Genomic DNA, 14,473 nt, shown 5'->3' with positions numbered 1-14,473 from the left:
TTTCGAAGCTTTACTGTTTTTATTTTGTGATTAACGGCACAAGAAATTTATTAGTAAACAAGACCCTTCAAATGAATTGACTACTTCTGTGTCTAATCATCCCACTTCTATTACTGATATATCACAAAGCATCGCTTCCATGATCTTGAGCAAGAATTCTCTTTAAGATGCTATGTTACTATTTGATCCTTGGACTAAAATCTATAGGTTCCCTGCCATGATACATATTCCAAAGTGCAAATAATTGAAAACGCAAGGATTAAACAAAGGAAGAATCGGCTTTCCTGATATCCTAGAAAAGTGACATCGAAGAATTTGATTAATTTGATATGCCTAAATCATAACAGAAAAGTCGAAATTTTCATTCCCGTGCCTGCTTTTAGTCCTGAGTCCTGTGGCGGCAAAAAGGATTCATTTCCCTATCAAATTATGAAATTGTGATGAAGATGAAGTTCAATGCAAAAACAGGAAGCCCTGTCCACGTCATTTCCAATCTTAGCCTTGAAAGAAGTTGGCCGTCAATAATTCAAGAATGGTGAAGCAGTTGCGTATTATAACTGCACAAGACCCTCTAAGAAGGGATGCCTAGCAGTAAAGCAGCTATTGAGACCCCCAAAAAGAAAACAGCACAAGAATCAGCTACAAAAGCTCGAACTCAAGAACCGATTTTTACTGACTTAAGTGAAAACTAGAGCTTCCCCAAAAATGGCCCAGGCAGACTTCATCTCGGGAGTCCCTCTAATGAGGTTTCACCTTTCACCTTGAGGCCTAGCTTCGTGTTCGGTAACAACATGCATCCGCTCAAGCTTAATCTGGACATGATGGACCATGGAGCTGAAATATTAATGCAATCATCCAATCAAAATGTAACTGAACTCTTCAACCGTGCAGGCTCAAGCTCAGACAGCAGTTCAGAGACCACTTTTCGCAAGGGTACCCGATTCCCCTGAGCACTCTTCCCGTTGATGACCATCTCCGAAAGAATGCTAATTTCACAAGAATCCAGTTTCTCACCGAGAACTAACTTCCAAAATTTGTCATCTTCATTGAGATTTGAAGCTTTCATCAGTTCTATAGCCTGATCTAATTTTGCCACGTTCCTGCCTGCGCCACAACCCATAGCCGTTGCAGCACCAACTGCATTCGCAAGTGCTAATGTGTTGACCAAGGGAATATTATGGATGAAACCGTAGGCGATAGCAGCTACAAAACTATCTCCACAACCAACAGTGTCGACGACATTCACCTTACACCACAAGTTCAAACAGTATTAAAAATCAAATATGGAACAACTGAAGATGAGAACTTGACAAGCAGAAAAAATTGGATGCCAAGACTGTTAGCCATCATGAAACTTAAAGAAGTGTTAGCCAACAGATAATTCTAAGATTTTGCGTAATAGAATCAATCTTGAAATAGTAAAAAACAATCACAGACTCCTAACAAAGTTTAGTAACATCAATACGGCTACCTAATAAACCAATTTTGGTACAGACAACCGACCCTGTTGACGAGTGAAATTTGAAACTCCATTCTTCTTGTAAAAAGGAAACTCTCAGTTGCTTGGTCAGTAACAGCGAAAAATTCTTAAATAAACAGTCCCCTTAATTTCCCATCCATAAAGATATACCACTGCTCGCAATGTCAACTTTCATGTTATTAGGCTGACCATTCAACATCCAATTCCAAAAGGACTCAGTTATCCAATGAAGGTAAAAGAATAAGACTGTTTTTCACACTCGAGGCATGAGCATCATCATGATATTTCTTTTCTGTTTTTCACACGGGAGATTTTTTAGGGGTCATATCCCACTTATATCCAACCTTATCCTGTCTAGCAACCGAACACGGGATAGGACCTATCCTGGCTTTTATCCTGGTCACCAAGCATAACCTTACTGATTAAGGAGAATAAGTCCCCCACAAACACACTTGAACACGGAAATTATTACTAGAATTTGATTATGGCCCTTGGGCAGGTTAAACTGCCGAGTGCACATATAAAGCCCCAAATTTGGCATACCTCTACACAGTAAGCAGGGCCCAATCATACAATTATTCTTGGGTCAAGTCCAACTAAACCAGACACTGTTTAGGATTGAGCGTAAGATCCTCTGCTTGTGAGATAATATTAGTAGAAGAATGAGGATGACATACAAGAGTGCGTTACCGCGAGTATTTACAAACCTTGAATGCAGGTGCACAAGATATACTTGATCCCGTGATGATGATGGAACCTCTAGCGCCCATTTTAATGACTACCCACTTCATACGTACACCTTGCTCTAGCAACTCCTGTCCAGCTAGAATCGGGTCATTAATTCCAGTGAGTGACTCAGCCTGAATCCAAACGATTGAATAACAGAAAATCTATTAGAAAAGAGAGAAGTACTGAATAGAGATTGGCAGAATAGATAGAGAGCAGATCCAATATATCATGACAAGGTAAACATGTAAACAGAGTTCCGAGACATTATTACAAAATGATAGATTCAACTTCTCTCTTGCACAATCAATTGCCTGCACCCATCATTAGATTCACCCCCAATATAATGAGCACACAAGAAACAAAGGTACTCGGTCAACCAAACATTACAATTCAAAGGAAGAAATTCCTAAACAATAACTGCTTCTAAAAAAAACTGGACAAGCAATACATGCAAACTTGTAATTCGTTACGTGGTATGCTTCCCGATGACTGATACAAACGTGATTACGATATTTCTGCATTTGCTTTTCAAAGAAATTGCACGTATTTGCATGTTATTTATATATACATTAGAGACCATTCCAACGAATATCTCTTTCAAACTTGGGAAAAAAAAAAGGATCATGTCAGATGTCTTTGCCAACTATGCAGAAAATTCTAAATAACACGAGGTAAGACAAGAAAACTGCATGTTGAATTGCATCTGGTGGAAATTTAGCTGCAGCAACAGTGACAGTGACTCACTACGAGATAATGAAAACTAGTGGATTATTAAAAAGCTTAGTTGGGTAAAACCAAAAATTTCAGCATGTTGAAGAAAGGTTATTTGGACACAAGAGAGGATTGACTAACCAAACCAGTGAAAGTTTTGGGAGCTAAGGTAAACAAGCGGAGATGATTAAAGCTCCAGAACTATACACACTGAAAGCCATGTGGCTTTGAAAGTGTAAGGAGGGTAATGCTTCATCAAAGCACCTAAATTACCTGCCACTAAGAAACATGATCTTAAAGGAGAAAAATAGCTAGACTTTCTGAATGGGCATTTTAGTGCCCGCTTGAGGGTACAAGAAATAGGCATTAGTGATAAGAAACTTGGCAAGGCTACAAGATTATCGCATTATTAAAAATCCCCAAACAACAGTATAGAGTTGCAAGAATAGTACTCGTGATAATTGAAAGAATATTTCAAGGAAAGAGCTGAACCTCATCAGAAGTAAGAAGAAGAACGTCACTCATCTGCAGGATCTTTCTAAGTGCCTTCCGTTCTTCTGGTGTTCCTTTGGAAAGGTTCTTTCCTCGTGGTCCAGGATCAAAAAAAATTGATGTACCAACCTCAACAGAATAATCTAAAGCTGAGGTTATTAAATCAGGGGACAGTTCATCAAAGCCATAACCATTGCAGAATAAGATCTTTGACTGCGTAATAGCAAGCTTTACTTCAGCAGATAGTTCATTCAACCAACTGAATGCAGGTTCCTTTTTGAAATCAGCTCGACTAGTAAAAGAATAGATAATATCAGAAATATTCTTGACAAATATGTACTGTAGGGTTGAAAAATGATAGTGACAAAAATGTTCAACAATTCCAATAAAGATAAAAGACAAGCAATACTTTTAGTAAGTCTACCTGCAAAAACCATGTCTTTGTAATGGATCCACGAGAACCCAACATAAAAGTGTTTCATACGAGGCACTGGAGTTGTTCACATCGGCATCTTCATTCATACCAACCATACGAATGCCCTCGTCATGAAGGACATCTATGAGGAACTTCCCATAAATTTCGTCACCCACATGACCAATTGCAGTACAGTTGAGCCCCAATCTTGCTGCTGCTATAGCAGTATTGCAGTTGCCTCCAGCTTCCCAGTATCGCTATGCATGAAAGCACAAACAAATAACAATAGGAATTGCAAAAATGCATATACTCAACAGCGTTTCCTGACTACATCATCTGCAGGAACAAATAAACAACAATCATGAACAACTTGATTGACTCCTCCTCATAGTGCATGAGGGATTAGCAAGTTTTCTTGTTCTACCATGCACAGTTATTGGACCCACATAACAAAGTCCTATCAATCTATCACATCCCGCTCAGAATATTGAGGCACCCTAGCAGAGCAGTATCTAAAGACCGGGGTCAACTGTTCAACACTCAAAAGCAGAGTACCCTATAGTTTTAAGATCAGTTTGCTTTGAGAATCTATCTACCTTTGAAATCAGTACAACGTCCAACAACAGGTTCCGCCTTACCTACACAGCGGGAGCGTCCAGAATTCTAGAGGATGCGATTGCTATTCGGTCTTAATCAAAACCAAAAGGAGCTGAAAGCTCTTTCTTACATGTCAACTAGCGATCTATCTTTTCAAAGTGGCCACGGGAAGGAAACGACCAAACTGTCTCAGCCAATTCTCATTTAACTTGCATCTCAAACAGCAAAATTCCAAATTTTGTCCAAGTCATGGAAAATTGGATCTACCATTAGGCTCAGTGTACCTCCAAACAAGACAAGCGACTAAGATCTCAAGCCAAAGTAAACTGAAAAAGTCGTCACGAGTTCGCACAGAAACTGCATTTAAGTTCCTCAACTGACCTTATCGGGCGGCGAAGCAGACAGCTCTTCCATATAAGCCTTCCTCTCCTCCTTGGACGGCGGGGGCAGAGCGGGGACGTTGAGGACGATGTCGACGCAGAGATTCCCGAGCGTGGCGACATCGACGTCCCTCGCCGCAATGCCCCGCACCTTCCCGTCGCTCAAGCAGCAGCCGCCGTAGCCGGCGGTCGCGAAGCCGGGCGGGGCCGAGCGGCGGAGCCCCCCGGCGGCGGCGCCGCCTCCGTCCCTGCAGCTCAAGAAGAAGGAAGCGCAGCGGGGATGCCACCGGGCGTGGGGAGACGTGGTCGGCGGAATCGGGATTCTGAGTGGAGGGTTTTCGGATAAGGTCACATGGAAGAGGAGCGGGCGTTTCGGAGAGATTGCGAAGCGATGCATTCAGAGAAGGAGACAGAGGAAAGTGGAACAAGAACAAGAACAAGATCAAGAACAAGAAGCTATACCGCAAGAACAAGAATTCGCAGGAAGCCAGCACGGAGGGATACTGTTCTGCAACTGTTTTTATTTAGTAATGTGGAAAATGGAAAATGGAAAATGGAAATAGTAATAGTAGTAGTAGTAATTAAATATAATAATGATAATAATAATGAAAAGAAATTTGGGGAATGGAATCGAGTGAAGGCGAAGAGAGATCCTTCGGGTCAACAACTTGACCCCTTCCCCAACTGCCCTTTTCCCATTTATGCTTTGCGGATTGGATTCACAGAATCTTTCTTCTTCTTCTTCTTCTTCTTCTTCTTCTTCTTCTTTTCAAATGGATTTGCTTTTCTATTTATGCCCATTTTGTGGTGGATTTCTTTACCTAGCGACACTTGTTGAACGCTTCATTTCTTCCAGCTTGATTAAAATACGCTTCTGCTATAATTATGTCTTGTTCTCTAGTTGTATTACTGCGATTCCTTCTTGGAAAAAAACAAGGAACAATCTCAGAGATGTAGAGATCGATCTGCATAACGAGGGCGGCCGATGCTTGTTGAGCATTTGCAGAATGGGTTCGACCGCCGGTTGTGGGGAACAACTGCGGTTGGAAGTCCTTAAAAAATTGGGTGTGAGATGTCCTAGATCTTCTAATCGATGCAGGCGAGTCCCGAATCGGTTTACGAAAGTGAAGCGAGCCGGTCGGTAATTCTCCGCTCTCTTCGTGCTACTGTGTAGTCAACTATTGACTGCCATGTAAAGCAATTTTTTAGAGGAAGAATTCAATTGAATTTTTTCCGAAAGGATTCGGGATTTAACTGCATGAATTGAAGTATTGAGGATTTATTTGGGCTCCTCACACACAATTTAGGATTTTAAATGCACTTTGTTGTTTTTCATGATTGTATGGGGGGTAACTTTCGGCCCTTCCGACTAAATACATCTTAGGCGGGTCAATTATGAATGTCGCTTGCAAAGATTTCCTTTCCTTCTCCATCGATGTGTACAACATACAAACGAATCAAGATACAAAGGAATTTTACTGAGCAATCCTAGCTAATGTATCCATTTACTTGGATTTTTCTTGTTAAGCGGCGAAACGATGTCGTAGCCAACTCTTTTAAGCAGATTTTCAATCCATGGAATTGAGGATGGTACAAGTCTAACGAATCTCTACCGTTTGATTAAATTATGCGAGAGGAATATACAATCTGCCTCGCTGATTCCTTAAGGTCGCTCAGGGAGATGGATATGCCGAGGTGCATGAGAGCTAGTCTCGACAATATCTGACCATTAAACCAAACAAAAAAGATTCATAACAAGTTAATGGACTAACTGCTAAAGTGATGAAATGTATAATTTATATTGGTAAGTCACTGATAAAAAGGTTTTATTAGCGATCGATATGTTTATATTTTCTCTTGGAATATGTAAAATTACTTATCGTTATTGAAAATGGTCACTATAAAATATTGACATTCTCAACTTTAAAAGATTTGGCCGAACTCAAAATGGGTTCAGGCGGCCCGTCAAGGTGCATGGGCCCCCACCAGCATGGGCTACGTGAGATGTTGAGCCTTGCCCAGCCCGACACGACCCTAGCATAGCCTTACCAAAAAATGGGTCGTGCTGACTCGCCTCGACCCCTTTTAAAATGAGTCACCTCAGTTTGTGTATGAGATTTCTTATATATCAATATGGGTCGGGTAAGGTACGAGTTGGGTAAAAAATGGGTCAATGAATTTGTATTGCATGGGAATTATTCAATTTGGATCAAATCATTTTCGACCCAATCCAAAATCGACTCAATTCATTCATTTGACAGGTCTAAATTTTACATGTGTAACTTCTTTCGTTTAATTCGACAAAAAAAAAACAAGTTTTATTTAAAGTTTAAGCCAAATTAAAGATATATCCACGGATTGCCCACGCGATCTCACAAGCAAATCCTATCCAGCCAAAAAAAAAACAGAGAGATGAAATCCAAATTGAATTCGAGCTCAAGAGGCCAGTCAAACATATCATACACACATACATATATACATATATATGCGCATAAACATTTAAAAATAAAAAAAAAAGATAAAAAAAAAACAATTCAAATATCAAAATTTATATTCCTCCACAGCCATTACTAGCCAACCACCGCACGAATGGCCGCTTCCATCGCCACCCCGAAGCTCACCGCCACCTTCTCCGCCGCGCCGTCCCTCCAAACCCTCCGCCGGAAGCTCTCGACCCCTCTCTCCCGCTCCCTCTCTCTCCTGCCCCCTTCGGCTCCGCGGACCCTCGACCTCGACCTCGGCCTCCGCTCCCCCACCAAGCCCCGGCCCCGCCGCCGCCGGCTCTCCGTCGAGGCCGCCGAGCCCGACAACGGGGCCGAGACCGCCCGCCACTACGACTTCGACCTCTTCACCGTCGGCGCCGGGAGCGGCGGCGTCCGTGCCTCCCGCTTCGCCGCCAATTTCGGCGCCTCCGTCGCCGTCTGCGAGCTCCCGTTCTCCACCATCTCCTCCGAGACCGCCGGAGGCGTCGGCGGAACGTAAGCTGAAATTCGCGGGACCTCTGTTGCTTCTCTTCGCTAGTTCTTTCTTCATTCTGAGCGAATTTGTTCTGGCGGGCCAAGTCTGTGATGTTACTTGATGCTTCTGAGTTTTAGCTGGTGGATGTTGTTTTAAGGTCAATTGTAACGTTGTCTAGAAGAATATGCTCTGCTGAGTGTTGTTTTGTTCCAAAGTTTGAATTTTGTTCTCTTTGTTGTTTGTTGAAAGAATTGGGTTCCTACTTCCTAGTTAGTATGTAAGTTTGCAGCGTCATTATGCAATCGCTTATTCAATTTTGATCTTAACCATATCTGCTTTGCCATTGCCTCCAATACGTTTATATTAACGACAGAAGTCAATTCCTGTTTTCGTTTGATGTTCAAATGTCCTCAATCCTTACTGGAATTGGATCAATCTCTACCTGGGAATGTCATCGCAAGATGTGGGGTGATAAAGGAGAGAGCAAATTTTTGCATGCCAAAGCTTAAGTGCTTTGAGAAGGTTTGCTTGAACTGGTAATGTTTGTCATTTCATCAGTTAGCATCCAAATTGTTGGACCATAGTTGATTTACAATAGCAGGGAAGTTTGGCAAAGGCCTTGTGGAGAAATTATAGCAACCTATCCTTATCTTCCCTCACACAAGCATATCCCCTTATCCCATGAATGCTGTCCTGTTGACTGACCCAAACATAGGAGGGATAACAATTGCTCTTTACTTATAATCAGGAACACGGCCCAGGAGTCTAGTCTATGCAGCTTTCAGTAGACAACTGTATGTGTTGTGACGTTCTTAATTATGTTTAATCTAGAATTGAATGGATCCTTTGGTCCATGAACAAAGACTTCTTGGCAGTCATCATTAGCTGCATGAATGTCCTCATCGACAGGGTTGTCAATCGTGAGTTTTCTTTCTTTACTTCTTCTTAATCATTTTTTCAATGCAGATGCGTACTTCGAGGTTGTGTACCCAAGAAGTTACTTGTTTATGCATCCAAATATTCTCATGAATTTGATGAGAGTCATGGATTTGGATGGACGTATGATGCTGAGCCTAGGCATGATTGGAGCACCTTAATGGCTAACAAAAATGCTGAGTTGCAACGACTCATGGGTATCTATAAGAATATACTAAGAAATGCCGGCGTCACTCTAATTGAAGGCCGTGGAAAGGTGGGTTTATGTACCTCTTTGTAATCGATGTTCTAGTGTCCAATATTGTCCTTTCCAGGGGTTTATGTTTATTCAATGGAATTGGACAGATTGTGGACCCTCACACAATTGACGTGGATGGAAAGCTCTATTCAGCTAGGCATATACTAGTTTCAGTGGGGGGACGCCCTTTTATTCCCGAAATTCCTGGCAAAGAATATGCAATTGACTCAGATGCAGCCCTTGATCTGCCCTCAAAACCCGAGAAAGTCGCAATTATCGGGGGTGGCTACATTGCTCTTGAATTTGCTGGTATCTTCAATGGGTTGTCTAGTGATGTCCACGTATTTATACGGCAAAAGAAGGTTTTGAGAGGGTTTGATGAAGAGGTGATAAGTTGTTGACTCAAATAGTAATACATTACCATTATGCTTATGGATATATGTATGTCATACAAACATATGTTCTTCATTGCTGCAGGTCAGGGATTTTGTGGCTGAGCAGATGTCCCTACGAGGAATTGAGTTCCACACTGAGGAGTCACCTCAAGCCATCCAAAAGTTGCCTGATGGTTCACTGTCCCTTAAGACCAATAAAGGAACAATAGAAGGTTTTTCACATATTATGTTTGCTACAGGACGACGGCCTAATACAAAGGTCTGCAATTCCTTGATTCCATTAAATGGACTGTTTGTTCAAACATGATAGAAACATTCGATGAAATAACAGTATTTGAATGAATACCATGAAGTGCAGAATTTAGGATTAGAGACGGTTGGAGTAAAGATGACCAAGAACGGAGCTATAGAGGTAGTTTTCTCAGTGCTTTTGCCTTCTCCTTCTGTTAGTTATTACATATAATTTCTTCCATTTTTCTAGGTCGATGAATTTTCCCGAACATCAGTTCCGTCCATCTGGGCGGTAGGGGATGTTACTGACAGAATTAACTTGACCCCAGTCGCTTTGATGGAGGGAGGGGCATTGGCAAAGACTATATTTTTTAATGAGCCAACAAAGCCTGATTACAGGTACTGATATAGTCATATTTTGGGAATCAATGGATCCTCATCAATTTTTTACCTCTGGATAACCCACGCTTTCAATTAGAAAACCTGCCCGAACTGTTGGAGTTCCAGAGCACAGGGGAATGGGTCGATGTAGAATCATGCATGTGCTATTCAATATCCAATATCTCCAATTTCTATAAGATTTTGTTCGGAGAGAGATAAAGTAAAGACGGGAGTGGAACGAAGCCCCTTTTTTCTGGATCCATCTCACTCAATAATCTCTCCTGACTGGAGTCCTTCTCTTCCGAGGAACCCTACCTTCTCTGATCCATTTGATACGTGCAATTAATTGAGATATCTGTCCTTTTTGTGTATAATTAATCAGGCTTAGTTTTGGTAGTATACATATGCAAATGATTGTAATGACAGTGGTGTTGCAGCCATTAAATCAGTTGGGCAAGAGGAAGTTCTGCAATTCAACACAAGAATCAACGCGTAATTTCACTTGTACATTGATTCAAGTTAGAAAATGTTTGAGACGCTATTGAACCAACTCAATAGATTTTAAAATAGTTGTTTGGAACTACTGTGAACCTAGCCCTGCCTCTTCAAAGACCTCGAAGTTGCTACATCTGTATTGCTTTGGTCTTCTGCAGTGGCAATTGACTATCCCTAGTTTATATTAATCTCTGAAGAACTAGTTCTTCTTTATGCAATTTGATTATGCGAGAAATTGATTAACTATCCTCAGTTTATATTTCCCTCATTGTAGGCATTTGATACTCTAATTTACTAAGCAATTTGGTGGAGAGTACAACAAATATTGGCATGACCTTGTGTATGTTTTGTTCCCTGTGTTTGACTGATCTATTCTCTTGGTATGTTTCAGCAAAGAGGCGATGTTACTTAATTAATTGGTTTTATGGGCTTGGGAATCTGTGAAATTTAAGAATGTGAATAATTAACTGATTTTAGGCATTTTGTCTTGGCATCAACTGCTGCTGCTGGAGATCTACGGATCATATTGACTTTTTTGGCAGGATGTTGCATTTTAATCGGTGTATAAGCTGGGGTTACTCCTTTCAAGATATATTAATTAGGTCATCTGATGTTTTTAAATGCACTTTTACTTTTTTATTCTTTATAGAGCTGTTCCATCTGCTGTGTTCTCCCAGCCACCTATTGGACAAGTTGGTCTCACTGAAGAACAGGTGATAGAATATTTTCACACATTTATAGTGCAACGCATTAATTATAATTAATTAATAGTTGAAGAATGTTGCAGGCTATTCAAGAGTACGGCGACGTTGATATATTCACAGCAAATTTCAGGCCTTTGAAGGCAACTCTCTCTGGGCTCCCTGACCGTGTTTTTATGAAGTTCATTGTCTGTGCAAAAACAAACAGAGTCCTTGGGTTGCATATGTGCGGGGAAGATTCTCCGGAAACTGTACAGGTAAGATGTCTTTGACCAACGAACTTCGCTTCACTAAGTATTGGAACTTGCAGTTTTTTAATCATTTTGAAGTTTTAATTCCAGGGTTTTGCTGTCGCTGTGAAAGCTGGTTTGACCAAAGCAGACTTCGATGCCACAGTGGGCATTCACCCAACTTCTGCTGAGGAATTTGTTACGATGAGGACGCCCACTCGGAAGATACGGAGGGGTCCTTCATCAGAGGTACAACACGAGCCTGAGCCTCGCGGTTCTTGATTCAACTATATCATTCATCTAATCACAATGACAGAATATTTGGGAACTGGTATAAGTTCAAATTAAGAAAATGCTGGCTGTATTCAATGGCCTATTCTAATATCGTAATATCATTTCCCATGTGTGCTGCTGTGGCTGCTCAGGAAATCACTGTCAAGTCCACGAGAGTTTAATACCTGCGTATATCAAAAAATACGGAAATTAAAACAGCAGCTTGTTGATTTTACAATTACTCTCGAGATAAAATTGATTCAAGGATTCTGGTGTAGTAATGAGACTTGTGACTTGTCTAGCTGATCCACATGGTGACTTATTTGTCCAAATTACCAACCTACGTATATCCGCAGCCTTACATGATGGACATCAAGCTGGGTTCTGAAGTCCTTTTTACTTGAGTTTTTGAATGTTGTTTTGATTTCTCCAGTATTACATAATGACATCTTTACCTGATTGCCCACTTGGCAGGGAAAGAAGGACTCTGATGCTAAAGCTGCAGCTGGGGTTTAGAATGTATAGGACTACTGGCATAGCTAACAACAGAGTGGTCTCCCTTTAATGGTATGAGCAATCTCTTTAAACTGAAGTACTTGTCAAAAACTTTTAGTATGGTCATGCTAACTGTCATCCTACTATGAGGGTTGGAAGTGTGCAGAAGGGGAGTAACATATGTTTATTGATTAACTTTAGCTTTTGTCATTAAGGCAGCTTTTATTGAGCAAGCATTGGTTCAGAGTGCTTTCCTGCAATAATTTAAGTTTACCTTTAGCATGACGAGGCTGATTTTGACGGTATACAAAGTGTCTAAAAGGTTTAATATCTCAAGCATGATGAGGGCTTATTGAAACTGTGAAGTATCTTGATACGCAGTCTGCATATCATTTCCTGGAAAGGCAGCGTAGGATAACTCGGGACGTATTGATTTTTCGCTTACGTCAGCTGTTTGACGATGTGATAGGTTGCATTCTTGACTATGGACTGGTAATACGCCACTTTGCATGGGAGCATCGTATTTGAAGGGATATGTGGGAGGACAAGTTGACAGCCAGGTTCTAAGGACCAGCGCAAATCTTGTGGCATAAAATGTTGTTACTGTGCAGTGATCGATGTGATGCTGGTGAATGTGAAATAAACAGGAGGGCCAAAGAGCTATCGTATGGATCTTCTATACGGTCGTTCTCTTTGTTTTTATTTTATTCTCGCCTCGCTTGTTTATCACTCTTTAGTCATGTATGAAATAGCAAAGGAAGAGGTAATTGTTAGTGGTAACATTCTATTAGATTGATTGATTGTTACAGGCTTTCTTTTTTCTCTTTCTTTTCATGGGGGAGTTCCTATAAGTGACCAAACGGTAGATTCTGGCGTTTAGCTCTATTGATTTCCCTTTTCCTAACATTATGAAATCTATTGCTTTGATGAAAGTATGTCTGGATAGCTGATAGACAGATGAATTACTACCAAAAAAAGGAAATCATTAAATTTGTGAAAAGAGTCGGGAGTAATCCCGAAATAAAACTTATGGCGTATTTATTTTACGGAAAATAGATAATTTGGAAAATATTTTTCAAAAAATAATCGCTTACAAAAAAATAAATGATTTGCGAAAATGTTTACAAATAAATTGTTGTCGATAATGAAAATGCTTTTATTGACTAATTATTTTAAGCAATATGAGCGATCATTTTTTGAAAAATATTTTTAAAATTGTTCATTTTTCGCGAAATTAACGGATCATTAGGATGTGTTCATTTCAAATAAAGATATATAAGAAAAATGCTTTAAAACAATTTACCAATCTTTAAAACAATAATTGAAAATTTTATTATTATTTTCTTTTGCTTTTGTCCCAGTACTTTGACTCAATATTTAATGTCATTTCTGAATTTTTAAATTGTTCAATGTGATCCCTAAATTTCAGTCAAGTGTGCAATGTAGTCTTTGAACTTTTAATTTGTTTAATGTGATTTCTAGATTTTTTGTACATGTTCAAGTTAGTTCATAAACTATATGAAAATATTCAATGTCATTCTATTAATTCGAGTTCATGGATAACATTGAACATTTTCATATAGTTCAGAGACTAAATTAAACATGTATTGAAAGTTTATAGGCTACATTGAACAAATTAAAAGTTCAAGGACCACATTGCACATTGGATTAAAGTTGATAGATCACATTGAACAAATTAAAAGTTTAGGAACCACATTGCACTTTGGGCCTAAGTTCAGGGAAAATTTCATTTTGGTACCCAAAGTGGGGGCATTTTCTCAATTTGGTACCCAAAGTGGACTATAGCCGACGGACGGAAGAAGGAAAAAAAAAAAGAAAAGGAAAAGAAAAAGAAAAAAAACAGAAAAAGGAAAAAAGAAAAAAAAATAAAAAAGTAAAATACCTGTTCCTGTAGTAAACAAGAAATTTCTTGCCGACTCATTGGTGAGCATTTGACCCGGCGAACTCAAGCACCAAATTGAGACCGAATGGGCACTTTGGGTACCAATTTGAGACTATGTCCATTTTGGGTACCAAATTGAGAAAATGCCCCCACTTTGGGTATCAAAATGAAATTTTCCCCTAAGTTCATGGACCATTTGTGTCATTTTCCCTTATCCATTTTAACCTTCGAAATTGAAATGAGATTCATATCTGAGTTAAATAATTCATGAATGTGTTGTTACTTCATTGATTTTTATTTTATGTACCCTTTAAATATAACCGATTTGAACTCGCAATTGCTATTAAGGATCATTAATTTTGTTAGCTATTTTGATAGTTAATAAACACCACAAAACATCTTCTCGAGCTGCGTTTTCAGCAGGACCAAATAC

At 39.9% G+C, this 14,473-nt stretch overlaps 2 protein-coding genes across 4 annotated transcripts; one reads left to right on the top strand and one right to left on the bottom strand.

The window, feature by feature from the left end:
* Positions 1 to 452: 452 nt before the first annotated feature.
* Positions 453 to 5,315, bottom strand: LOC115673596 (fructokinase-1). The gene is made up of 5 exons (XM_030595808.2): positions 4,806 to 5,315; positions 3,837 to 4,084; positions 3,413 to 3,704; positions 2,188 to 2,340; positions 453 to 1,246 (listed from the first exon to the last, which is right to left on the bottom strand). Exons 1-5 carry the CDS (start codon positions 5,199 to 5,201, stop codon positions 860 to 862), a joined length of 1,476 nt encoding a protein of 491 aa, XP_030451668.2. The 5' UTR covers positions 5,202 to 5,315; the 3' UTR covers positions 453 to 859.
* A 2,011-nt stretch (positions 5,316 to 7,326) lies between these two features.
* Positions 7,327 to 12,911, top strand: LOC115673663 (glutathione reductase, chloroplastic). Of its 3 annotated transcripts, none has more exons than XM_030595894.2 (11): positions 7,327 to 7,782; positions 8,729 to 8,954; positions 9,044 to 9,322; positions 9,414 to 9,590; positions 9,690 to 9,743; positions 9,813 to 9,961; positions 11,088 to 11,151; positions 11,226 to 11,396; positions 11,481 to 11,618; positions 12,117 to 12,209; positions 12,607 to 12,911. In XM_030595894.2, exons 1-10 carry the CDS (start codon positions 7,394 to 7,396, stop codon positions 12,156 to 12,158), a joined length of 1,689 nt encoding a protein of 562 aa, XP_030451754.1. In that variant the 5' UTR covers positions 7,327 to 7,393; the 3' UTR covers positions 12,159 to 12,209; positions 12,607 to 12,911. The 3 variants fall into 3 exon arrangements, with proteins under 3 accessions (XP_030451754.1, XP_056170745.1, XP_056170746.1); XM_056314770.1 differs by having other exon boundaries at positions 12,588 to 12,911; XM_056314771.1 differs by lacking the exons at positions 12,117 to 12,209; positions 12,607 to 12,911 and having other exon boundaries at positions 11,273 to 11,396; positions 11,481 to 11,624.
* The last annotated feature ends 1,562 nt before the right edge of the window (positions 12,912 to 14,473 follow it).

Source organism: Syzygium oleosum, unplaced genomic scaffold, assembly GCF_021117445.2.
Source record: "Syzygium oleosum isolate NSW1041296 unplaced genomic scaffold, Sole_v2.1 Sole_v2.09, whole genome shotgun sequence".
Taxonomy (NCBI): domain Eukaryota; kingdom Viridiplantae; phylum Streptophyta; class Magnoliopsida; order Myrtales; family Myrtaceae; genus Syzygium; species Syzygium oleosum.
The sequence above is the reverse complement of the archived record's forward strand: the minus strand, read 5'-3'. Positions and strand labels throughout refer to the sequence as shown.